General features: G+C 40.3%; 1 protein-coding gene across 5 annotated transcripts in view; it reads left to right on the forward strand.

The window, feature by feature from the left end:
• The first annotated feature begins 1,054 nt into the window (after nt 1–1,054).
• GALC (galactosylceramidase) overlaps nt 1,055–26,468 on the forward strand; it is a 64,695-nt gene continuing 39,281 nt past the window's right edge. The window contains exons 1-7 of one of the 5 annotated variants that reach the window (XM_032344771.1): nt 1,055–1,220; nt 8,598–8,666; nt 8,899–8,962; nt 10,735–10,848; nt 12,803–12,942; nt 15,132–15,170; nt 17,645–17,775. In XM_032344771.1, the coding sequence (XP_032200662.1) occupies nt 10,755–10,848; nt 12,803–12,942; nt 15,132–15,170; nt 17,645–17,775 (404 nt within the window). In that variant the 5' untranslated portion in view covers nt 1,055–1,220; nt 8,598–8,666; nt 8,899–8,962; nt 10,735–10,754. Of the gene's footprint in view, nt 1,221–1,294; nt 1,590–1,613; nt 1,816–8,597; nt 8,667–8,898; nt 8,963–10,734; nt 10,849–12,802; nt 12,943–15,131; nt 15,171–17,644; nt 17,776–26,468 lie in introns of those variants that run through there. The other 4 variants (XM_032344774.1, XM_032344772.1, XM_032344769.1 and 1 more) reach the window with 4 other exon arrangements.

Below are 26,468 nucleotides of genomic sequence, written 5' to 3' on the forward strand. Positions count from 1 at the left end.
ACAGAAGAAAAAGTGGCCCATATGTAGGGAGCTATGTAACTTAACATCCAAGCCAGAGCACTATTGAGGGCAAAAGGGGCACTATTAATAATTATACCCGAACAATAGACATAAGCTGGGACTGGTCTTGGTAAACCCAATAGATCTAGAGTAATTTCAGAGAAAAAGCATGCATAGCTATTGTCCAATAAGAATGCAGGGATGGGGTGCCTGGGTGACTCAGTCCTTAAGAGTCTGGCTTTGGCTCAGGTCATGATCCCAGGGTCCTGGGATCAAGTCCCCCATTGGGCTCCCTGCTCAGTGGGGAGCCTGTTTCTCCCTCTCCCACTTCCCCTGCTTGTATTCCCTTCCTTGCTGTGTCACCATCAAATAAATAAAATCTTAAAAAAAAAAAAAAAAGAATGCAGGGATAGCTGAAAGGCCTGACAACTTCATTTTTTGGACTGCATGGGTACTTTTCTTCCTTATAATTGTTGTCCTGAAACTTAAATTTAGGTTTCTAGTTAAGGGGCAAAACAATCTAAATCCAAACAGAACCCTGAAGATAAGGTCTCCTGTGTCCTATAGCCTTTGAGTCTCCTCTTTGCCATTTTGGGGTCTCCAGGGCTTGTGCAGATACTGAAGGTCTCTGCAGACAGACGGTCTACAAAGGGAGATTTTGGGATCAGAAATGCTTTCTCTGTAGCCATCCTCTTTAGTTTGCTCTGATACAAGAAGATTAGAAATCTCAGACTGGCGCTTAATGTGGCAAAATCCCATGACACAATTTCCCTACCAGTTTAGGGTTATCTTCCTGAAACCATGTCAACGGGCAATGCAGGGTAGCTGATGAAGTTGAAAGCTAAATAAACGCAGTGGTTACCAGAATTGAGAAATTTGTCCAAGAAATTTGTTTGCCTAGTGTGTAATGCATTCAGCTGATTTATTGAGGGCCTATTACCCTGTATTTCATTTAATCACGTGTCCCCTTGTGGCTGCTCTTGTTTTATCTGACACAAAAAGAAACTTAGGCTCAGAAAGCTAAGTGACTCAACCAGGGCCACACCTGAACTGGGACCTCCTTAAGGGATGTAGGTTGGGTGTCGCCCTAAGATGATAAGGGAAATCCAGTTCCCTAGGTGGCCTTGGACATCCACCTCCCCTGCGATAACGCACTCCAGTAGATGAAGCCGGAAGAGAAGCCGAGAACTGAGTACACTTGAAGGCCCTATCCCGACAAGGTCAGGACCAGAAAGGGCTCGAGCTCCAGAGTACCACAACACTACTGTGGCCCCTTGGGCGACCTGTGCCCGCACGCAAGATGGCGACTTTGGCGTCAGCAACCTCCTGCCCTTCTCCATCATGGCGGCGACCGGACCCGCCTCCCTGGGCGCCGGAGTCATGTGACCCACACAATGGCTGAACGCCTACTCCAGGCTTCCCGGCAACGCCGAGTGAAAGCCATGACGGCCGCCGCGGGTTCGGCGGGCCTCGCAGCGCTACCCCTACTGTTGTGCGCGCTGCTGGTGCCGGGCGGCGCATACGTGCTGGACGACTCCGACGGGCTGGGCCGGGAGTTCGATGGCATCGGCGCGGTCAGCGGCGGTGGGGTGAGCGGCGGGCGGTGGGATGCGCGGAAGTTCCCAGGGGGGCGCCCCACAAGCCCCCGCGGCGCAGCCCGGCGTTTCGACGCACTCCAGTCGCGGCCCCACTGTTGGTCGGTGCCCCTCGGCCAGAGATCCGGGCGGCTACAGTGTTGGAAGCGGCGCTTGTTCGTTTTAGATGAACCTATAGAGGCGCTTAGTTTTCATAGAGGAGGATGCGGAGGTCCACCGAGTAAGTGACAGGTGTAGGCAGGGACAAGTCTGGGGTTCGTACTCTCATCCCGGGCGATGGAGCCTGGGCTCTCTTTGCTGTAGAGAGGGCATTCCTGAGGGTCTCTCCAGAAATGGCCAGGGAGCCGGGGAGCATTTCTTCCCAAAAGGATGCCCACTGCCAGTCGGGGAGTCGGAAGCCCTGGACCACTAGTGCAGGGTACGGTTGGCTAACTTCAGCGGGGCCAGTGCACAATACGTTTTTGTTTGGAGGTGCGACAAGTGCCTCAGGGCCTCTTTAGGAAGGTTCGAGGCCAACCTGGGACTCCTCCCCGCCCCCCCCCCCCCCCCCCCCGTGTTTTGTTTTTAATGGCAGGCTATGCTAGCATCAACTGGTAGTCAAGGATTGTTTACAGTTGCGAGGCTTTGTTTTTTGGGAGTCCTCAAGGTCCAAAGTGGGGTGGGTTTGCCCACTGGAAAGATCAGTGCCTCTGTGTCTCATTGGTGGCAATTTTTGTGTGCAGAAAGGGGAAAACATTGGGTCAACAGCCAAGGTGGCTCGCCACCTTTATGGTGTATAGGAATCACCCGGCATGCTTGTTAGAATGCACTCCCCATTCTGACTATAGTTCTGGATGGGGGCCTGAGAATCTGCATTTTAACACGTACGTAAGTTGATTCTCATACTAAGTAGTGAGAGACCTTTTCTTTTAAGTAAACTTAATTTTAGAATAGTATAAATTTACAGAAAAGTTTCCAAGACAGGACAGAGTTTCATACACCCTGCAGCCATTATTCTGTTATTAGCATCCAAACTTTGGTATGGTACATTCGTCACAACCAGTATTGATAGCATATGAAAATCCACACTTCGTATTTCTTTAGTACTTACCTAATTCCTATTTTCTGTTCTAGGATCCCATCCAGAATACCAAATGCATTTAATTGGCATGTGTTAGTCCTTTCTTGGCTGTGACAGTTGGGATGAATGAGTTCCTGTTACCCTGATATTTCATAACATTTACGTGTTGGCAGACAGGAGCGCCATTCCAACCTTGTGTAAAATTGTGTGGGCATAGCTGGTAATTGTCTTAGTTTCCTGGTCATATTGACAGGTGACATCTAGGCCCGGGAGCTTGCTTTAATAGCATGATTCTTCGTGGTTCTAAAGAAATTTACTTGCTTCTATCATAAGCTCTCTAACTTTCTTCCTGTCTTTGTTTTATCCCCTTCCATTGTACCCTAAATCACAACTAGAGCTAATTTTATTTGATGTTAAGGCCTAACTCTTGAATGGGTGGTTGGTTGGGTTGAGTCAGATGGAGCTTGTATATTCAGATGCATTTCAGAACTAGCTGGACTGCTTGCTTGCTGAATGGATGTTTTGTGTTGATCTCCGCCTACTGATAGCCAGTGTTGTAGCGAGACTGGCCCTTATGGTTCTTATTATGATTTTAAGATGTCCTTAGTAATAACCCATCAGGAAATGTTGGAAAAAAAAAAGGCTTATTATTCACAGATCCTGCCAGACACATAGCACACCCGGGGCCACAGAGCAAGGGTGTGGGTTGGGGGGGGAGAGCATGAGAGAGTGGGTGCGGGAGCCCCTGGGGTCCTGTTTTATTGCAGGCTCACTCATTGTTTGGATTTAAAAGTTAAGAGGGGGAATTTAAAGTGCAGTAAGAGACTAACCAAGCTGCCTAAATGGTCAGTTATGGAAATCAATCAAGATCTTTAAAACAAAGACGACTAGGGTCGCCCCTCTGGGCAGCCCGTCTCCTTCTCCAGGTGTGTGGCTGACAATGTGTTTCTTTGAAAAGGCCATATTTGAGGTAGATGCCTCTTTGAGGAGGATGCCCTCAGGCACTTGCCTTAACAGAAAAGAAAAAAACTGTCTGGATTGATGCTACAGTCTACCCTTGATGCTGAGGCATCCCTCAGGTGACCCTGGATAGCTGATAGGTTAAAAGCCAGGGGTAGAGCATGTTGTAACCCAGAAAGTACACATCTAAGTAGGACTATATAGCACTTCTATAATAATTATACAGATAGTAGTCTGAAATCCAGTCTGTAGCCATTGTTACAAGCTTTAAATTTCCTGCCATGAAACCAGGTCAGTGATCCTGGGGCTCAGGAATGTGTTCACAAATTTGGGTAATATTGTGAAATATTTAAACATCTTTGGCCATCTCATGTAAGTAGCAATCAAATAGGCCTTTTTAAGTGTGCTTTCCTGGATTTTTTTTTTTTTTTCCCACAAGGAATCTTAGCTTGGACTCAGGACAGGGCAATCAAGCCAAGGACTTGCCTTTAGACTTCGTCTAAAATACGTGTAGATTTGGGTGAATTCCTCTCCTCTCAATACCCCCAAATATCCTGATGTTTTTGGGCTTCCCAAGTGGCTTTCTTAATTACTTGGTGAGGCTGCAGGAACACTTAAAGGCTTAAAAATAGCCATGTTAAATACCTGATGGGAGTTCATTACAATGCATTTGGCAAAGAACTTTGGTTATTTCTGTGACGTATAAAATTCTAAGATGATAACTAGAATTATAAGTGAGAGAATCATACCAGGACATAGCAGATGTCTAGGAATTTCATGATTTCTGGAACACTTAAATCAATCACATATTGCATATACATTTAACATAAAGAAGATTTCTCATTACTTTTTGACAGTGCTTTCCATGTAGTTCAACATCTCTCTTTTTATAAGGAAAAGGAACAGAACATTTGAGATGTTCCAGGACCATTGGGAAAAATCTCAAAATTAGTTCAAGGTTTAAAAAGACTTCATTTAGAATTTGATTCTGGGAAATTTGTGAGAAATATCAAAAGGTTTTAAAACACTTGATTACAATGGATCATAGACGGCTGTGAAATATTAGTAATCCATTTAAACTTTAACCAAAGTTACAATTAAAGACTTTATAGGCAAATACAGAAAGCTACATAGTTTATTAAAAAAAAAAAGAACCTTAGCTCTTTAAGTAGAGACTTGTTTTCTTAAGTAATCAAAGACATGATGAAGACAACTTGAAACACAGGAAGTTATTTTGATAAAATACAGAATCTTTATTTCCTAAGCAGATTACTTAAAAGGTAAAGAAAGACCGCGCAGTCTTATCAAGAACTAACCAATAGTCCAAGAAAACTGTCCTTTTAGCAGGTGAAAGAAAAATTAAGCTAGTTTTCAGAAGTACACTATTTATTAAAGCTTGTTAAAAAAATCTTTATAATAAATTATTTTATTTTTGCCAGCTTGTCTACACAAGATACAATTCTCACTTCTCTTTTTTTTCTTTCTTTCTCCTACTTTCTACATCCATTTAGTTTGTATACTTTAGGACAAAATTACTTTCAATTGCCTTAACAAAAATGCATCTCCATGCCTCATACCTTAACTAAAATACATCTACTTTCCTTGCCTAGAATTCTCTTATTTACTGCACTTTTAATTACATTATTGTTAGAATTTTTAACTCTTAGAAACCTTCATTTCTAGTGAAACCAGTGAGTAATTAGTTGTGAGCTGTTTACTAGCATTCTGTATACTGAAAAATTTATGAATACATTTCATAATTTCTAGAGGCATATGCCTTTTTTTAGGAAAAAAAATAGTAATTTTTCACTATAGCACAGGACATGTTTACTAAGAGATCTAGATATCTTTAGCTTCTCTGTTACAAGAAACCAAAAGTAGATAAACTTGTGTTCAGTAATTAGTGTTGCAATATTTCATATTTGGCAATGTGCTATATATTTAATGAATTTCCATCATTGAACTTTGCAAAACACTAAGGTTTCAAGTTACCAAAAAGCTCTGGGTAATGTTTTAAGTACACATACCGTAAAACACAATTATTGTTGAAAAGTGGATGCCTTGACCATTGAAGCTTAAGTTAAACATTTGCAATACGAAAAGAAAAAAGCCAACCTTTGTGGCTTACACTAGAATGAATGACCTGGTTTTTAGCTGATCTGACCTGCTTTGTGTGTGGGGGTGGGGATGTGGGAGTTGTTGGAATGGGGAGAGACAAACCTTTGCCTTAACCCAACTTACTCTTCTTGATTTTTATGTTTTTGTTTCCTGATGTTGCAACCTTACTCCTAGGTGCTGGAGCGTATTTCAGGGTAACACAGACTAACGGGTCATTGTGTGTTTTTTACTACAGTCATTCTTCTTTTGATTTTTTTTTTTTAAAGATTTTATTTATTTATTTGACAGAGAGAGATCACAAGTAGGCAGAGAGGCAGGCAGAGAGAGAGAGAGGAGGAAGCAGGCTCCCTGCCGAGCAGAGAGCCCGATGCGGGACTCGATCCCGGGACGCGAGATCATGACCTGAGCCGAAGGCAGCGGCTCAACCCACTGAGCCACCCAGGTGCCCCTCTTCTTTTGATTTTTGTGGTTTAAACCTACAATAGCCAGTATTTCATTAAATGATGACCCATCTGTTCTCACGTCTTTACCTGTGGCATTAAATCCAGTATTTGAACTTGCGGAAAAACGGATGCCTTCATTATTTTATATTTATTAACTCAGTTTAAGATTATTAAAATGGGAAGAATGTTGCATAACTCAGAGTAGGATACTCTTTATCTATTTGATAATGTCCCTGTGTATAGTGCATTTCTCATCTAAGAAGTTTAATAGATACTGATTGAAGGAAAATGGTTGCAGCACTACTTTAGATTTCTGTGTGGAGTCCCTGGTACGTAGCAAAGTTTGTGGCAGGGTTGCGGCAAATCTGAAGCGACCTAGGAAACTCCAGCGGCACACAGAAATCAGGGAGAACTCAGATTTATTATCGCTGGCGGGCTCAGCGGGATCCTTGCCCAAAGGCTGAGCACCTGACAGGTTTAGGGGTGAGTTTTTATGGTTACGGGTGATGGGGGATTGTAATGGCATGTTTCCATGGTCTCAGGGCCCATTGGCCTTCTTCATAATCTATACAGAGGCATCTCAGGAGAGTGCTAAATCATCCCGCCGGACTCGTTTCTTTCTTTTCTTAACCAAACAGGACGGCCATTGTTCTTTTCTTCTGCTTCAGCAGGAGCAATGGAGAGCAGGGGACAGGCAGGGACTAGGGCCCCGGGGTCTCTGTCTGCCTCAGCAGTAGTGTTTGGAATGTTCTCACTTGCTCTCCCAGTCCGGTGGGGAAGGCAGTGTGGGGCAGTAGTTAAGAACATGGGTTTAAGAGCAGATTGTCAGGGGTCCATTCTGGGCCCTGCCATTCACTGTACTGCCATGGGCAGGTTACGTAACTTCCCAGTGTCTCAGTTTCTTTTCTGCGGAGACTTTGAAACCTGGTGGGCACATCGTGAGGACAGATGTGAAGTGCTTAGGATGGCATCTGGCACATGATTATTCTGGTTAATATCATCCTGTTTCAGGGATTGGGAAGGAGGAAGTTACATGAAAAACTTATTTGGGTATAAAATGTCTGCCATTTATTGAGAGCAATAAATGCTTCTCTCTTGTGAGAAGGCTTCCCCAGCTGATTGGAAACAGCTCCAGGCCTTTCTCAGGGAGTGTGACTGGTAATTTGTTATTCTTTGATTGTGCATTTCAACATTTGGCTATTGTGCACTGAACTGGCTCTTGCCATTGACTAATGCTTTTGCATTGAGAATGACCTCGGCTTTGCGATAGCGTAATGATGTGTGTTTGCTTAAAGTTGGCGTTTTCTGTGTTACGGATAGGATTGCATAGAGGCAAAATAATGCCCAAACAGCTAAACACACTGTTCTAATGACATAATTCAGGGTTGGAAGCATTGTTTTCCCTTTGATCAGGGCTGGGTTTTCAGGCATATACAGTGTTCATTCACTTAAAGAGTGCCTATTTCAATACGGGAGCCTCCACCAGTCTGTAAGCTCTTTGAGAAGGGTGTGTTTTTAAGAACGCTTTGTACAATGCTTGCCATTTATTGAGTGCTAACTGTGTGCCAGCTGCTGGGCTATGTCCTTTACATACATCTTGTTTTCACCTTAGTACAGCTGAAGGAGTTCTAAGGAGTAAGATAGCCTACTTTACAACACAGTGCCCTTGGTCTCATAGCTTGTAACCAGGGTGCAAGCTCCTGACTCAGAGCCTCCTGTATGATGTTGCCTGTGCCAGCGCAACCAACAATACCATAAAAGATATTAAATGTTTACTGACTAAGAGAATAAATGGGGATATGAACTTGAGTAAGACACAGTCCCTGTCCTCGAGGAGCTCAGAGGTGAGACAGAAGTACGGCGATGAGGGTGCAGGGTTAGACCAGTTAGAGTAGAAATGTGGACCCGAGGCCAGAGGAGCCCACAGAACTACATCAGATTACTACTACCTACATCAAACTAGTAGCGGGGAGCAGAAGGGGACCTTCCCTGAAGAGGATGCATTGGAAGTGGCCAAATTCATTCTAGACAGAAGAAAGAGAAAAAGTAGTTTGTTAAGACTAGATAGAAAGCACAAGAGTGATACCAGCTGAAGTGTCACAGTCAAGTAGTTAAGAAATTTGGGTATAAAACTGACCAATTTGAACTTTATCCTGAAAGCTCTGGGCAGAGGGGAGGTCTTGGAAGGTTTAAACAGAATATTTTCATGGTTGGGTTTGTGTTTTGGGAAGATTAATGTGGCAAGTAGTGTGGAGAATAGAGTACAGGGAGGCTGATGGAGGCCCTGGGAAATGACTTTCCACCACTCAACTTTCCCCAAGAACTGGCTAAACATGGGCTGCCGGGTGGCATGCATCAGCACTATGAAATATGTTCCTGATTGGATTTGTTTTATTCATACTTTTGAAAATTTTTTTTTAGGCAACCTCCCGACTTCTAGTAAATTATCCAGAGCCCTATCGTTCTCAAATATTGGATTATCTCTTTAAGGTAATGAGAAAATAATTATTTAATGGCATCTGTGGTATTTTTGAAACGATGGTGAATTTTAGTGGTAGAATTGATTGCCTTCACAATTCTAGCTTTAAAAAAAAACCAGAAAATTACTTTTGGAATAAGTTGCTATTTATTTGAAATGGGTTTTCGCATCAGTAATTGTCTTAATGTACTTTGTCCTTTTTGCAGTGAATCATAGTATTAATACTCCTACTTCTTTCCCCAGCCAAACTTCGGTGCCTCTTTGCATATTCTAAAAGTCGAAATAGGTGGTGATGGGCAGACAACAGGTAGGAGATTTGGGAGATGGGATTGATTTCCTTCAACATTTTAATCTACACTTAAACCTAGGAACTGTGAATTCGAATATAAATGATACCAACGTTATTGATGTTGATTATTGCTTATAGATTGTTTCTTATTGGTCCTTTTTTATCCTGTTAAAATACATGTTAATACTCATTTTTTTCTCATAAAAAATAGCATTTGGACTTTAGATTGCTTATTTAGTTGGATTAATCGGTAGTAAACAAACCCACAATTTTTTAAAAAAACTGTATCACTAGACAGAGCATAGAGACAATTATAAGTTTTTATTGAGAAGTTCAAAAAAGAAAACTCTTAATGTGGAAAACATGTAGAATGTTATTATGTTATTAGCTTTAAATAAAATAATGTGGCAAACATATAAGTCATCAGTATTTCAGAGATACAGCTTTTTTCTCTTTTAAAAACAAAATTATTTTTTTTAAAGATTTTAAAAATTTATTTATTTGACAGAGAGAGACAGAGATCACAAGTAGGCAAGAGGCAGGCAGAGAGAAAGGGGGAAGCAGGCTCCCTGCTGGGCAGAGAGCCTGATGCAGGGCTCAATCCCAGGACCCCCTGGGATCATGACCTGATCTGAAGGCAGAGGCTTAACCCATTGAGCCACCTAGGCGCCCAAAAACAAAATTATTTTTTAACCATTAAATTTTTAATCTTCATTGTTACCCTTTTGATTGGCTTTGTGTAGTCCATGTAGTCAATTAATGTACAGGAAGAAGAAAATTCTTTTTGTGATAATGTAGCTTATTATTTATAGGCCAGATTCCATTAGAGTAAACTTTACAGTATCGTCTGTATACATGTGTTCCTATTGGTGACTTGGGAATAATTTTTGTTAAAGAGATATGTCTGTGTGGTGGTATTAGTGTTTAATTAATATTGAAAGAAGAAAAAAGAAAAAACAAAAGAAACCTCTGTAACACAAACCTCCTCAAGCTACCATAAGAGGACGTGTATTTCCTTGTCCACTTCTTTTATGCAGAATTGGTAATGGCTGGCCTTCTACATTTGCTGAAGTGAAATTAGAGGTAGAGATATAGAAGTGGGTAGCTCTTGTGAATCTGATGTTTATCTTTGAGAAGAAAAGGGCAAGGCCCTTCTCCTTGTGAGACCCTTCCTAACATGGGCAGATGTTGGTGAAATGTAATGTTATGAGGACTGATATCAGCTACTTACCTTGTCAAACCACAGAGGTTAGGTAGAATTTTCTTATAGAGGGGAAATACAGATGTATACTCTTTTTTCTGTCAAAGCTCTGTTGTCTTGGTGTCACATGGCATGCTATAGGCTTAAGTCCTGGGGTATGAGAATGGGGCTTAGGAGCCTGGAGATTTACATCAAGGACTGAGAAACCAGAAGTTGAGCTGATCTAACTCAGTGTCAAACATGGGGATTTGAAAACCCCAGAAAGACCAGACCAAAGCCTGGGAGAATGTAGTCCTAGGACTTCTCAATTACGTGAATTGACAACACTTCTCTCAAAGCTGCTTATATAATAGAAAGTTGTGGCTTTGTTTTTCAAGACTTTTATGATACTAAGAGTAATGAAAAAATATGAAATAATATGCTTTGATCATTCATCCTCAAGTTGTCTAAGATCATTCTTACTTGCCCCATGTCAGGATTGGAACCAGAATATGTCTTCTCTGAAATGTGTGTATGTATAGGGGAGAGGGACCCTCTGAAAACAGTGCTTCTGGTTTCCTTTCTTTCTCTTTTGCTCTCTCCCCTGCAGATGGTACTGAACCCTCCCACATGCACTACGCGTTAGATGAGAATTATTTCCGAGGATATGAGTGGTGGTTAATGAAGGAAGCTAAGAAGCGGAACCCTGATATTATACTCATGGGTAAGAAGTGAAGTTTGCCATGCTTTTGCAGTCTCTTTGACTTTCAGATTCTGAATTCTGTGTGTGGAGTCACTGTTAATACTGAAGTACCAATAATGCTGTCAATACTACCATTATCGTACTAGCAGCAAAACATGAGTCAGACTTGATCCTTTCTTTGCCCTTAGATGCTATGTCTGCTCTATATGTGTAATACCTCTGCAGTGAGGCATTACTCTTCCCATCTACAAAAGCAGTGGAGGCTTAGGTTATGCCACTGACTTAAGGTCAGGTAATTAGTAAATGGCAAAATCAGATATAGAAGCTAATTCCATTCTGGTTGTTTTTGCAATGCTCAACTCTTATCCTCAACAAAATTTCTTATGAAAATTTGTAAAAGGGCAATACTATCTAGAAAATAATATATTAGGTACAGTAGTATATACCAACTATTTGTAAAATTATGCATTACATACAGTAGTAGACCCCATTTCTAGAAGAGGTACACATAAAAGTTTGTTTTGAACCTCAGCAACGTGATGGTCACTGTTCTAGGCATTGCGGGTACCAAGCAGTCCAGCCCCTAATTCCTGCCCTGTGGAGCTTAAGTTCTAGTAGCAGGATCATTGGATTTCTCAAATAGGACTACTGTATTTATTTTACAGTTCTCATATATTAATGCACAGACCTGTAAGATATTGTAAACATACCCAGTGATGGCATGCAGTCATCATTTGAAATGAATTTGATTTTTTGAAACAGGCTTCCATATCCAGTGTGTGTCAGACCAGTGAGATCCATTTTTTAGGGTTTAATTTCAGGTTATTTTAAAAATCATTTCAACAATCGAATTAAAGGACAAGCATAAGTTTTTCTAAATTAAAAAAATGAGGAGTTGGTGTGTTCTTTCAAAATGGTCTTTTGTAAGAGATTCCAGAAATGTTTGGAGCAGTTAAAAAAAAAAAAGAAGCATTATTGACTTCAGCACCATTGGGCTGCTTTCAAAGTCAGTTCTCATTTAAATGTAGAAAATCTGGCATGCTGAACCATGTTCTAACAAAGACTTACACATGCTGGGCCTTTTGAATGTATTTGGCATTTCATTGTTCTAAAATGTTCCAGTATTTTAGTGTCACATTTCTTATGGAATATACATACACAGAGGCATTCCTCCTGAGTTTAGAAAAATAAGCATTTTGTTCTTTTGTTCATTTTGATTTTTTTTCAGTGGTGTACTGAATTGGTGATATAAATAGTTGAGGAACTTAACTGTTGAGCTTATTTTGATATGTTGTAACAGAATTAGGATTTAGAATTGTAATTAGTGCTTCTTGACTATTCTCATTTTCTTAAAAATAATAATTAAGGCATTGGAAGAATGTGGGTTATTTCATCTAAATCATACCACAAAGGCATACTTTCCTATTGAGTCATTGGCATTTATACAGATATGATGACAAACTAGTTTTGCTGAATTTGATTATCTGACTAATTAATTAATTTAAGGATGCTTAAGTTTTTAGAAGTTGTACTAACGAATGAGGAATTTGTATTATACTTAACCTGTAGGAATGGTTAGGCATAAGCCTAACCTCTGATTTGACTTCAGAGGAAAGAAATGGAATATTAAATATCCCTATAGCAGGTGGTGGGCATGTTAAATTAAATTGTATGTTACATTTCTTTCTATTGATAAGTGTCTTGAGAAAGTGTTTTATTTCTTTTCTTGAAAGCGCATTTGGAGTTATGGAAGCAATTCTAGGGATCAGTAAGGAGTTGCTGAGTTCATAAACTGGAAGGGATTTTGAGAATTTGTGCACAGTATATAATCTTTAAGAAGATCTGTATTAAAAAAAAAAAAAAGCTCAGTATTGGCTTTTTGCTTATCCTGTGTTCATCTAGGTTTCTTTTGCTTTGTTTCTAGTGGGGCCAGCACGGGTATGCCCACTCTACCTTTACCTTTTCCTGTCTGCAGGGTTGCCGTGGTCGTTCCCCGGATGGCTAGGAAAACATTACAACTGGCCTTATGTAAATCTTCAGCTGACTGCCTACTATGTCATGACCTGGATTGTGGGTGCCAAGCATTATCATGATTTAGATATTGATTACATTGGGGTTAGTAATGTTTTTAAAAGTCGATTAACTTTTGAACATTTATTTGTATTTTTTTTTCTTTAAATATTTTATTTATTTATTTATTTGACAGATAGAGATCACAAGTAGGCAGAGAAGCAGGCAGGCAGAGAGAGAGAGAGAGGGGAGGAAGCAGGCTCCCTGCTGAGCAGAGATCCTGATGCAGGGCTCAATCCCAGGACCCTGGGATCATGACCTGAGCAGAAGGCAGAGGCCTTAACCCACTGAGCCACCCAGGCGCCCTATTTGTAATTTTTTAAAGTAATTTGATTCTCTGGCATTTTGTTGACTGACCATTTTGTGTCACGAGACTAATTTGTTTTATTGGCATCTGATAATGAATTAACTACATCTGACCTTTTATTTCTCCTCTTTGCCCATCTAAATTTTGACCCCTTTTGAAAACTGCTAAGTATATAATACCTTCTCTGAACTACCTTTCTTTTTTATTTTTAATTTTGATTTGGTATCACCCCAGCTCACGTTCTCCTTCTTAAAACGCTTTCCCTAGTTTCTTTAGTCATATAAAAATACTAGATTTACCATATAGTTTAATGATTAATCTCATTTTGCTGAATCTTTTATTGTCCTAAACCAGGGGGTGGCAAACTTTTTCTTAGTGTATCAAAGAGTAAATATTTTATGTTTTATGGGCCAAAGGCAGTATTAAGGCTATTATGTAGGTAATTATACAGCCATTTAAAATGTAGCCATTTAAAACTGTAAAAACCACTTTTAGCTCTCAGGTTGTAAAAAATACAAATGGTGGGTGGGCTGGATTTGGCAGGCTGGCTAAAATCTGCCTACCCTAATCTTAAACTGTTATTTAACACCTTTTAATGATTGAAAAAATGTAGAAATAACGTCTTCCCAACTGGTCTGTTGGCAGGCTGAAGGCATCGTACCTCACAGAGCCTCACATGTACACACAGTGGTCTCCATGCTTGTTTGCGTATTAATACATCATCTGTTAAAACTGATTTTAAAAGCATTCATGCAATTGGCAAGCAATTATTGAGCTCCTGCTATGTTTCAGGCACTGTGACTGTTACGTTCTAGGGATACTAAGATGAGTAAGCCCTTAAGGAGGTTAGTGAGAGAGGTAGAAACTGGGACAGATAAACTGTACTATCACAGGAGGAGAGAGAACATGAGGGTGGGCTAAGGGCTGTAGGGAGCCAGAAGCAAGAATATACTTGTTTTTTGGTTGTCTTTCTCCAAATTATAATTGAAAATTAGTTTGAGAACTTTCAAATGTTAGGGTATTTTTAATCTGTAGTGATACTCAATGTAGGTTTAGATCTAAATAACATTTTATTTTATGGTGAAGTCACACTTAGAAAATGTTTCTGGTAAAGAATGGGTAATTCACACCTCTTTTAGACTCACAGGCTGTGGTGAGGAGCTTCTTTCATAAGAAGTACTTTACTGTATCGCAAGAGTAAAATGAGTTATATATAGTGCCTAGACGCAAGGCCATCTCTGTTATTAACAGTTTTCTTAGCCCCAAAACAAATGTCATGGAAATTCTTTCTCAGTTCTAAAACTTCATTCTCCCTGATTCTAAACCAACGAAAGCTGTGCATCTTCCTTTTATCTATCCTTGTTAAGAATTTGCCTTTGTGATGTAGCACATGATATGGGCTAAAAAAAAAAAAAAATCACTTCTACAGTGTACTTATTAATACTTGGGTTTAGGTGTGCTGGTAAGATCTTGTAAGAATTATTACAACATTCCTTGTGTCTGCTAGGTCTCCAGTGCCTAATAAGAGTCCCTGTACACATACACTGGCAATGTTTGTTGAATGGTTGAATGGGTATTCCCATTTTAGAAATCCTTAGAATGGGCCATGTGGACGACTCAGTCATTTAAGCCTCCAGCTCTTGATTTCAGCTCACATGATCTCAGGGCCCTGGGATTGAGCTCCATGTCAGTCTCCATGCTTAGCAGGAAGTCTGCCTGAGGATTTCTCTCCCTCCCCTCTTCCTCTGCTTGCCCTCTCTCTCTCAAAGAAATAACGATTAAAAAAAAAAAAAAGAAGGAAATCACCGGAATAAGTGACTATTTAAAAATACACACCAAATATTCAAGGTTTTAAAAGGTAATATTTTAATTTTAACTTCCTGACCTTTAACTTTCAATTCGGACTGTTTGACTTTCTGTTTTGCAGATCTGGAATGAGAGGTCATTTGACATCAATTATATCAAGGTCTGTACAACTATAAAATCTTTTTATCTTAAAGTTATTGGTAAATAATTCTCTATGGTTCCATGGAAATTAGTAGAAACACTGTTTTTTACAGCATAGATATTTGTTTTGCTAATTGTGATATAAAATTCATGCAAAAGCTTAATCATATTTAAATTCCTGGTTAAAGCATAGATAACTCCTTGTGAACCCCAAATTTCCTTTGTCTGAAGACTTGTGTTGAATTTTTTTATTTTAAAGTTTATTATTTGTGGAATTATGATAATCATTATAAAAACAATGCATCATGGTAGACTTTGAGGACTTAAAGAAATGTAGCTTTTTTTTTTTTTCATTATCAACTAAGAAAAGGAGGCAAACCTGAAAAAGAACAAAGACCTTTATTTGGGGTGGGAATTGCAACTTGGGAGCACAGATTCTGGAGTAACCAGAAGAGTGTCCTGCCCTGGTGGGGCGGGCAAGGGGTTTTTATGACAAAGAAGGAAGAGGTAATTCCATGATGTAGATAAAGAAGAGAAAACACTGCTAATCCGGGGCTGACTGGTTGAGCCATTTCTGGTAACTCTCTCATCGATTATTTTATTGGTGCAATCACAAACAAAACTGTCACTGGAATGTATTAATTAACTTTATTGTCCTCATATGTTCCGAATGCCAGTTGTTCTGTTGAAATGTTATGAGCAATTGCCTGTAACACTCTTGGCACTTCTGGCCCAGGTCAAGAGTTCATCTCTCGGAAAGGAAGTCTCTTCTGGCCAGAAATTTTATACAGTTCCACATCTTACATCAAAATTTCTCATATATAGTCTCATGGTTATTTTCTTTGGAATGCTTGTTACATTGGAATGTTCCATATGTTTCTCTCTATGATTAGCAAATAGGTAGCAAATCGGTAACATTTGCCAAGTGTGTTTTTTAGGGTCGCTTTTCCTAGTTATTTATCTCCATTTCATTCTTACTAGCTTCTTTATTAGGTAATTATTTGCTGTTTTTCAGGAAAGGAAAAACTGAGAATAATAATTCCTCTGTCACTGGGAAACTAATGCCAGTTTAACTTTTTCAGGTGGAAGTAGTCCTGGTTTGCTTTCCAGTTCTTTTTGTCTTGTGTTTGCTCCACAAAACATGGTTTTGTGGTTACATTTTGTTTGGGTTTTAAAAAAAATTTCTTTCTTTAAGTGTGTTGTGTGTTTAAGCAGGTAATATCCACTAAATTCCTTTCAATTTATTTATTCATTTATTCCATCAGCAAGCATCGACTCAGCAGTGGGGGGCGTCAGGCATTCCGCACATGCTTACAAGACAAGGACACAAAATACTGTTGCTGCCCAAAAGGAGTTCACATTTGAGGGCTATAGTCCTGGATGGGCAATGAAAATTCAGCCATAATTTCTCTAGCAGAATAATGCCTGAGCAGGGTTGTCAGAAGGTACAGGGTGGTCATTGACGCTTCTGCCTAGGCAGATTAGGGAATGCTGTTAGAGAAGGTGACGTGTGGTTGGAATCTTCAAGGTGGGATGCATAGGAACTCCCCTGGTTGCTAGGGTGGGGGCAGGATGCCACCAAGAAATGATGATTGAGAGTAAAGGGATTTGGGGAAAGAGCCAGGGTGAAAGAGTAGACACGCGGGAACTCTGAGGCTCCCGTAGGCTTCGGTGATCACCAGGGGACTGGCACGCTTTAATCTGGAGCTGTTGAGTTTGATGGGGTGGCTTGCAGCCAGGTCCGTGTAAGTCAGGGTCACCTCCAGGCTGCAGGCATGATCAGTGAAGTGAGATGTGGTGGAGGGGGCATTGTGGGGCTGTGGGAGGTGGGGCAGCGGAGCAGGGATAAGATGGAAGCACAGGGTTGTTCCTGCAAAGTCATGACTTCTGTGAGCGCAGGGCTAATGAGAGAATCAAAAGCCCAGGGTGGAAGCCATATTCCTGTGTGTGTGCTGTTTGACCCTGCAGTTGAGGGCGGCGTCATGACAGGGTCCCAATAGTGAAGGTGGGGAACTTTTTTATCTACCCAGGTTTGACGTTTCACAGCCTGTGTTTTTCCTTGTGATTATACATGTGCTTCTCTAGTTCATTTCATTTGAAGGAAGCATTGGAAACAGTAGAATCTGGTTTCCTTTTTTTTTTTTAAACTAATGATCTGCATATATGGTGGTGGTTTACTTAATTTTTTTTTTTTTTTTTTTTTTTTTTTTTGCTATTATGAGTTTGTTTTTGATTCCATTAAAGTCAGAGGGAGAATTCCTCTAAAGCATTTTTACCTCTTGTTTTTTTTTTTTTTTTACAGTCCCATGAAGTAGGTTATCTTAATGATAATGCTTTATATTTTCCATAGGAGCCACGTTTCTATTGAGAAATAATATTGATACTATTATCCAGGATGGTGATTTTCCAAGGTACTTCAGCTATTGTGGTTGTAATTCAACAGCTGAAAACTCATTTGTAAACTTTCCTGCGTTCTCTTTCTCTCTCCGAAAGGTGTTAAGAAGAATGCTCAACTATCAAGGTCTCCATCGAGTGAAAATCATAGCGAGTGACAATCTCTGGGAGCCCATTTCTGCTTCTATGTTGCTCGACCCTGAGCTCCTGGAGGTGATTGATGTTATAGGGTAAGGAAGGTTTTGCTTTGAAAGTTTATCAGTTTCTGATTGCTTGCTTTCCATACTTGACTGTACCTTTGTTTTTGCTTTTCCTTCCCCCTTGACTACGTTTTTGGAGGGAGCTTTCTTTCTTTTTTTTTTTTTTTAAAGATTTTATTTATTTATTTGACAGACAGAGTTCACAAGTAGGCAGAGAGGCAGGCAGAGAGAGAGAGGAGGAAGCAGGCTCCCTGCTGAGCAGAGAGCCTGATGTGGGGCTTGATCCCAGGACTCTGGGATCATGACCTGAGCTGAAGGCAGAGGCTTTAACCCACTGAGCCACCCAGGCGCCCCTGGAGGGAGCTTTCTTGTATTTACTTAACTAAAACACCCGTGACTGGTGTCTCATTCCTTTCCCTTTGAAATGTATGCACGGTTGGCCCTTGAATAGATTAGGTATGAACTGAGCCAGTCCACTGATGTGTGGAATTTTTACATTACTATAAATGTATTTTCTCTTCCTTGTGATTTTCTTTTTTTTAATTTTTTATTTTTTTATAAACATATATTTTTATCCCCAGGGGTACAGGTCTGTGAATCACCAAGTTTACACACTTCACAGCACTCACCAAAGCACATACCCTCCCCAATGTCCATAATCCCACCCCCTTCTCCCAAACCCCCTCCCCGCAGCAACCCTCAGTTTGTTTTGTGAGATTAAGAGTCACTTATGGTTTGTCTCCCTCCCAATTCCATCTTGTTTCATTGATTCTTCTTCTACCCAATTAAGCCCCCATGTTGCATCACCACTTCCTCATATCAGGGAGATCATATGATAGTTGTCTTTCTCTGCTTGACTTATTTCGCCAAGCATGATACGCTCTAGTTCCATCCATGTTGTTGCAAATGGCAAGATTTCATTTCTTTTGATGGGCTGCATAGTATTCCATTGTGTATATATACCACATCTTCTTGATCCATTCATCTGTTGATGGACATCTAGGTTCTTTCCATAGTTTGGCTATTGTGGACATTGCTGCTATAAACATTCGGGTGCACGTGCCCCTTTGGATCACTACATTTGTATCTTTAGGGTAAATACCCAGTAGTGCAATTGCTGGGTCATAGGGCAGTTCTATTTTCAACATTTTGAGGAACCCCCATGCTGTTTTCCAGAGTGGCTGCACCAGCTTGCATTCCCACCAACAGTGTAGGAGGGTTCCCCTTTCTCCGCATCCTCGCCAGCATCTGTCATTTCCTGACTTGTTGATTTTAGCCATTCTGACTGGTGTGAGGTGATATCTCATTGTGGTTTAGATTTGTATTTCCCTGATGCCAAGTGATATGGAGCACTTTTTCATGTGTCTGTTGGCCATCTGGATGTCTTCTTTGCAGAAGTGTCTGTTGGCCATCTGGATGTCTTCTTTGCAGAAATGTCTGTTCATGTCCTCTGCCCATTTCTTGATTAGATTATTTGTTCTTTGGGTGTTGAGTTTGCTAAGTTCTTTATAGATTTTGGACACTAGTCCTTTATCTGATATGTTGTTTGCAAATATCTTCTCCCATTCTGTCAGTTGTCTTTTGATTTTGTTAACTGTTTCCTTTGCTGTGCAAAAGCTTTTGTTCTTGATGAAATCCCAATAGTTCATTTTTGCCCTTGCTTCCCTTGCCTTTGGCGATGTTCCTAGGAAGATGTTGCTGCGGCTGAGGTCGAAGAGGTTGCTGCCTGTGTTCTCCTCAAGGGTTTTGATGGATTCCTTTCGCACATTGAGGTCCTTCATCCATTTTGAGTCTATTTTTGTGTGTGGTGTAAGGAAATGGTCCAATTTCATTTTTCTGCATGTGGCTGTCCAATTTTCCCAGCACCATTTATTGAAGAGGCTCTCTTTTTTCCATTGGACATTCTTTCCTGCTTTGTCAAAGATTAGTTGACCATAGAGTTGAGGGTCTATTTCTGGGCTCTCTATTCTGTTCCATTGATCTATGTGTCTGTTTTTGTGCCAGTACCATGCTGTCTTGATGATGACAGCTTTGTAATAGAGCTTGAAGTCCGGAATTGTGATGCCACCAACTTTGGCTTTCTTTTTCAATATCCCTTTGGCTATTGGAGGTCTTTTCTGGTTCCATATAAATTTTAGAATTATTTGTTCCATTTCTTTGAAAAAGATGGATGGTACTTTGATAGGAATTGCATTAAATGTGTAGATTGCTTTAGGTAGCATAGACATTTTCACAATATTTATTCTTCCAATCCAGGAGCATGGAACATTTTTCCATTTCTTTGTGTCTTCCTCAATTTCTTTCATGAGTACTTTATAGTTTTCTGAGTATAGATTCTGTGCCTCTTTGGTTAGGTTTATTCCTAGGTATCTTATGGTTTTGGGTGCAATTGTAAATGGTATTGACTCCTTAATTTCTCTTTCTTCTGTCTTGTTGTTGGTGTAGAGAAATGCAACTGATTTCTGTTCATTGATTTTATATCCTGATACTTTACTGAATTCCTGTACAAGTTCTAGCAGTTTTGGAGTGGAGTCTTTTGGGTTTTCCACATACAATATCATATCATCTGCGAAGAGTGATAATTTGACTTCCTCTTTGCCGATTTGGATGCCTTTAATTTCCTTTTGTTGTCTGATTGCTGAGGCTAGGACCTCTAGTACTATGTTGAATAGCAGTGGTGATAATGGACATCCCTGCCGTGTTCCTGACCTTAGCGGAAAAGCTTTCAGTTTTTCTCCATTGAGAATGATATTTGCGGTGGGTTTTTCATAGATGGCTTTGATGATATTGAGGTATGTGCCCTCTATCCCTACACTTTGAAGAGTTTTGATCAGGAAGGGGTGCTGTACTTTGTCAAATGCTTTTTCAGCATCTATTGAGAGTATCATATGGTTCTTGTTCTTTCTTTTATTGATGTGTTGTATCACACTGACTGATTTGCGGATGTTGAACCAACCTTGCAGCCCTGGAATAAATCCCACTTGGTCGTGGTGAATAATCCTTTTAATGTACTGTTGAATCCTATTGGCTAGTATTTTGGTGAGAATTTTCGCATCTGTGTTCATCAAGGATATTGGTCTATAGCTCTCTTTTTTGATGGGATCCTTGTCCGGTTTGGGGATCAAGGTGATGCTGGCCTCATAAAATGAGTTTGGAAGTTTTCCTTCCATTTCTATTTTTTGGAACAGTTTCAGGAGAATAGGAATTAGTTCTTCTTTAAATGTTTGGTAGAATTCCCCCGGGAAGCCGTCTGGCCCTGGGCTTTTGTTTGTTTGGAGATTTTTAATGACTGTTTCAATCTCCTTACTGGTTATGGGTCTGTTCAGGCTTTCTATTTCTTCCTGGTTCAGTTGTGGTAGTTTATATGTTTCTAGGAATGCATCCATTTCTTCCAGATTTTCAAATTTGTTGGCGTAGAGTTGCTCATAGTATGTTCTTATAATAGTTTGTATTTCTTTGGTGTTAGCTGTGATCTCTCCTCTTTCATTCATGATTTTATTTATTTGGGTCCTTTCTCTTTTCTTTTTGATAAGTCTGGCCAGGGGTTTATCAATTTTATTAATTCTTTCAAAGAACCAGCTCCTAGTTTCGTTGATTTGCTCTATTGTTTTTTTGGTTTCTATTTCATTGATTTCTGCTCTGATCTTTATAATTTCTCTTCTCCTGCTGGGCTTAGGGTTTCTTTCTTGTTCTTTCTCCAGCTCCTTTAGGTGTAGGGTTAGGTTGTGTACCTGAGACCTTTCTTGTTTCTTGAGAAAGGCTTGTACCGCTATATATTTTCCTCTCAGGACTGCCTTTGTTGTGTCCCACAGATTTTGGACCGTTGTATTTTCATTATCATTTGTTTCCATGATTTTTTTCAATTCTTCTTTAATTTCCCGGTTGACCCATTCATTCTTTAGAAGGATGCTGTTTAGTCTCCATGTATTTGGGTTCTTTCCAAACTTCCTTTTGTGGTTGAGTTCTAGCTTTAGAGCATTGTGGTCTGAAAATATGCAGGGAATGATCCCAATCTTTTGATACCGGTTGAGTCCTGATTTAGGACCGAGGATGTGATCTATTCTGGAGAATGTTCCATGTGCACTAGAGAAGAATGTGTATTCTGTTGCTTTGGGATGAAATGTTCTGAATATATCTGTGATGTCCATGTGGTCCAGTGTGTCGTTTAAGGCCTTTATTTCCTTGCTGATCTTTTGCTTGGATGATCTGTCCATTTCAGTGAGGGGAGTGTTAAAGTCCCCTACTATTATTGTATTATTGTTGATGTGTTTCTTTGATTTTGTTATTAATTGGTTTATATAGTTGGCTGCTCCCACGTTGGGGGCATAGATATTTAAAATTGTTAAATCTTCTTGTTGGACAGACCCTTTGAGTATGATATAGTGTCCTTCCTCATCTCTTATTATAGTCTTTGGCTTAAAATCTAATTGATCTGATATAAGGATTGCCACTCCTGCTTTCTTTAGATGTCCATTAGCATGGTAAATTCTTTTCCACCCCCTCACTTTAAATCTGGAGGTGTCTTCGGGCTTAAAATGAGTTTCTTGGAGGCAACATATAGATGGGTTTTGTTTTTTTATCCATTCTGATACCCTGTGTCTTTTGACAGGGGCATTTAGCCCATTAACATTCAGGGTAACTATTGAGAGATATGAATTTAGTGCCATTGTATTGCCTGTAAGGTGACTGTTACTGTATATGATCTCTGTTCCTTTCTGATCTACCACTTGTAGGCTCTCTCTTTGCTTAGAGGACCCCTTTCAATATTTCCTGTAGAGCTGGTTTGGTGTTTGCAAATTCTTTCAGTTTTTGTTTGTCCTGGAAGCTTTTAATCTCTCCTTCTATTTTCAGTGATAGCCTAGCTGGATATAGTATTCTTGGCTGCATGTTTTTCTCGTTTAGTGCTCTGAAAATACCATGCCAGCTCTTTCTGGCCTGCCAGGTCTCTGTGGATAAGTCAGCTGCCAATCTAATATTTTTACCATTGTATGCTACAGACTTCTTTTCCCGGGCTGCTTTCAGGATTTTCTCTTTGTCACTGAGACTTGTAAATTTTACTATTAGGTGACGGGGTGTGGGCCTATTCTTACTGATTTTGAGGGGCATTCTCTGAACCTCCTGAATTTTGATGCTCGTTCCCTTTGCCATATTGGGGACATTCTCCCCAATAATTCTCTCCAGTATACCTTCTGCTCCCCTCTCTCTTTCTTCTTCTTCTGGAATCCCAATTATTCTAATGTTGTTTCGTCTTATGGTGTCACTTATCTCTCGAATTCTCCCCTCATGGTCCAGTAGCTGTTTGTCCCTCTTTTGCTCAGCTTCTTTATTCTCTGTCATTTGGTCTTCTGTATCACTAATTCTTTCTTCTGCCTCATTTATCCTTGCAGTGAGACCCTCCATTTTTGATTGCACCTCATTAATAGCTTTTTTGATTACAACTTGGTTAGATTTTAGTTCTTTTATTTCTCCAGAAAGGGCTTTTATATCTCCCGAGAGGGTTTCTCTAATATCTTCCATGCTTTTTTCGAGCCCGGCTAGAACCTTGAGAATTGTCATTCTGAACTCTAGATCTGACATATTACCAATGTCTGTATTGATTAGGTCCCTAGCCTTCGGTACTGCCTCTTGTTCTTTTTTTGGTGGTGAATTTTTCCGTCTTGTCATTTTGTCCAGATAAGAGTATATGAAGGAGCAAGTAAAATACTAAAGGGTGGCAACAACCCCAGGAAAATATGCTTTAACCAAATCAGAAGAGATCCCAAATCGTGAGGGGGGAGAAAGGGGATAAAGAGAGGTTCAAAAAGGAAGAAAGAAAAAAAAGAAAAAAAAAAAAGAAAAGAATTAAAGAAAACGAATAAAGAAAAATATAAAAATGAAAATATATATATATTAGATAAACTAGTTTAAAAATGTTAAAAAAGAGAAGGGTAAAAGTTAAAAAAAAAAATTTTACCAGAAGGCGAGAAAAAAAAAAGAAAAAAAAAATGAAAAAAAAACTAAATTAACTGCAAGACTAAAAAAAATCACAGGGAGAAAGCCATGAGTTCCGTGCTTTGCTTTCTCCTCCTCTGGAATTCTGCTGCTCTCCTTGGTATTGAAACCGCACTCCTTGGTAGGTGAACTTGGTCTTGGCTGTATTTCTTGTTGATCTTCTGGGGGAGGGGTCTGGTATAGTGATTCGCAAGTGTCTTTGCCCCAGGTGGAATTGCACCGCCCTTACCAGGGGCCGGGCTGAGTAATCCGCTCAGGTTTGCTTTCAGGAGCTTTTGTTCCCTGAGCGCTTTCTGTAGAGTTCCGGAGGACGGGAATGCAAATGGCGGCCTCCTGGTCTCCAGCCCGGAGGAGCTGAGAGCCCGGAGCCCCACTCCTCAGTGCGCCCTCAGAGAATAGCGCCCAGTTACTCCCGTCTGCCTGACCTCCGGCCGCGCTCCGAGCTCACCGAGCCTATGGCTGGTTCAAGGTAACACGGAGCTGTGAGCTTACTGTCGGCTCTGTCTCTGTCGCCGGTTTTCCCTTTCCAATACCCGCAAGCTCTGCGACACTCAGACACCCCCGATCCTTCTGTGACCCTGCGGGACCTGAGGCCACGCTGACCCCGCGTGGGCTTCGCCCTGGTTAACCTCTGGAGCGATGTCCCTCAGTGGAACAGACTTTTAAGAGTCCTGATTTTGTGCTCCGTTGCTCCGCTTGCCGGCAGCCGGCCCCTCTCCCCGGGGTCTGTCTTCCCGTCGCTTTGGATTCACTTCTCGGCCGGTCCTACCTTTCAGAAAGTGGTTGTTTTTCTGTTTCCAGAATTGCTGTTCTTCTCTTCGATCTGCCGATGGATTTGCAGGTGTTTGCAATCTTTAGATAAGCTATCTAGCTGATCTCCTGCTAGCTGAAATAGTCTCAGCCTGCTACTTCTCCGCCATCTTGACTCCTCTTCCTTGTGATTTTCTTAATAACATTTTCTTTTCTCTAGCTTCCTTTACTGTAAGGATACAGTATGTAGCACATAGAGCATACAAAATATGTGTTAATCAACTATTTATGTTATTGGTCTTCTGGTCAACAGGCTATTGGCAGTTACATTTTTGGGGAGTCCAAGATTATATTTGGATTTTCAGATGCACATGAAAATCATGCACATTATTGTCATGCACATCATTTGAGGGTCACCTGTAGTTTGAGATCTTTCTATGACAATGGAATATATTGGTACTTCGAAGAAATGTGTTAACGTTTGGAGTAATGAAACATGGCTTTGTTTCAATTAAGGGACAGAGTAGTATTTAAATTTTAGAAATTACAAAAGACAGATTTCCTGTGTTGGGCGTTCTTCCATGAATGAAGACTTCATGTAAATGGACGGCTAATCACTGGCCATGGCTCTTGTCATGTTTCCTTAGCAGGCTGGCTTTGACCCTGCTCTTTAGTCTAGTTTGCCAGTCAGTCCTTTGGGCCTTGGCCTTCCTGAGTGCTAGTAATTTTTTTCTGTCTTTTTTTTCCAGTTTTATTGACAAATAATTGACATACATCACTGTATAACTTTAAGGTATAGGGCATAATGATTTGATTTACATATATGTGAGATAATTACCATGATAGGTTTAGTTAACATCCATCATCTCATACAGATACAGTCAAAAGAAAAGGAAAGATGATTTATCTTTATGATGAGAGCTCCCAGTATCTACTTTTTAACAACTTTACTATTTGTCCCACAGCATTGTTCATTATAGGCCTCATGCCATATAGCACATCCCTAGTACTTACTCATTTGTGCCTTTTGACCATCTTCCTCCAATTCCCTCTTCTTCTACCCTTCACCTACCAGTATTTTTTTAAGTGAATTTGAATTTTGTCTGTTGTGACGTATATAAACATTTGAAAAATAGAATACACATATGTATGGAATTTAGTCTTCATTCACTCTGAAGACTGCTTGATCTACATGTCCCTATTTTTTTTTAAATGAAGTACTTTGAATGTATATGACATAGGCAGAATAAGATAATGAATCTCCTGGTTCCTGTAACTCAGCCTCCATAACTGTGACCCCATGGCTAGTTCTCTACCCATATCCTGTCCATTCTGTTACCTGAAACTAGGTTTGCATCTTTTGATGTGTGTGGAGCCAAAAGACACACCAATCCAAAGGATAAAGAAAGAAGGGTTTTACTTGCAACAAGTAAAGGAGAGCACCAGGAATGTTTCCAAAGCAGGGTCTCCTTGAACCACAAAACTGAGGAAGTTTTAGGTGATGGGGCTTACTCAGTGGGGCATTCAGGATGTAATGGGGGCAGAAGTCATCTTAAAGTGACAGAGCCCAAGTCATGAGGGTCAGCATCACCAGTTCCTGGTATCTGAGCACTCAAAACGGTCCAGATCCTGCAAAGATAGCTCAAGAATGTGTATCAGGTCAGTCTTTATTTTTAGACCAGCACTGGAAGATTTACCACTGATTTATTGTTCCTGATATGATTAGTTTATCTCCTGGCCTGATAGTCGCTGTTTGTGCTTACATTTTATGGTTTCCTTGAAATTGTTATCTACTGGGATCTGTTGTTCTGCAATTTCAACATATCTCAGGAAGTTCTGCAAGAAATGTGCTTTGGGTAAGAGGTGCCAGTTAGGCATAGATGGCAAGATGGCTGGGGGCCCAAGATGACATTTCTCATGTCAAGAAAGCTTGTCTTTCTGTTTCTGGGGGCGCCTAGCTCTTTCTGCTTATAGTTTCTCTT

Source organism: Mustela erminea, chromosome 5 (assembly GCF_009829155.1).
Source record: "Mustela erminea isolate mMusErm1 chromosome 5, mMusErm1.Pri, whole genome shotgun sequence".
Classification (NCBI taxonomy): domain Eukaryota; kingdom Metazoa; phylum Chordata; class Mammalia; order Carnivora; family Mustelidae; genus Mustela; species Mustela erminea.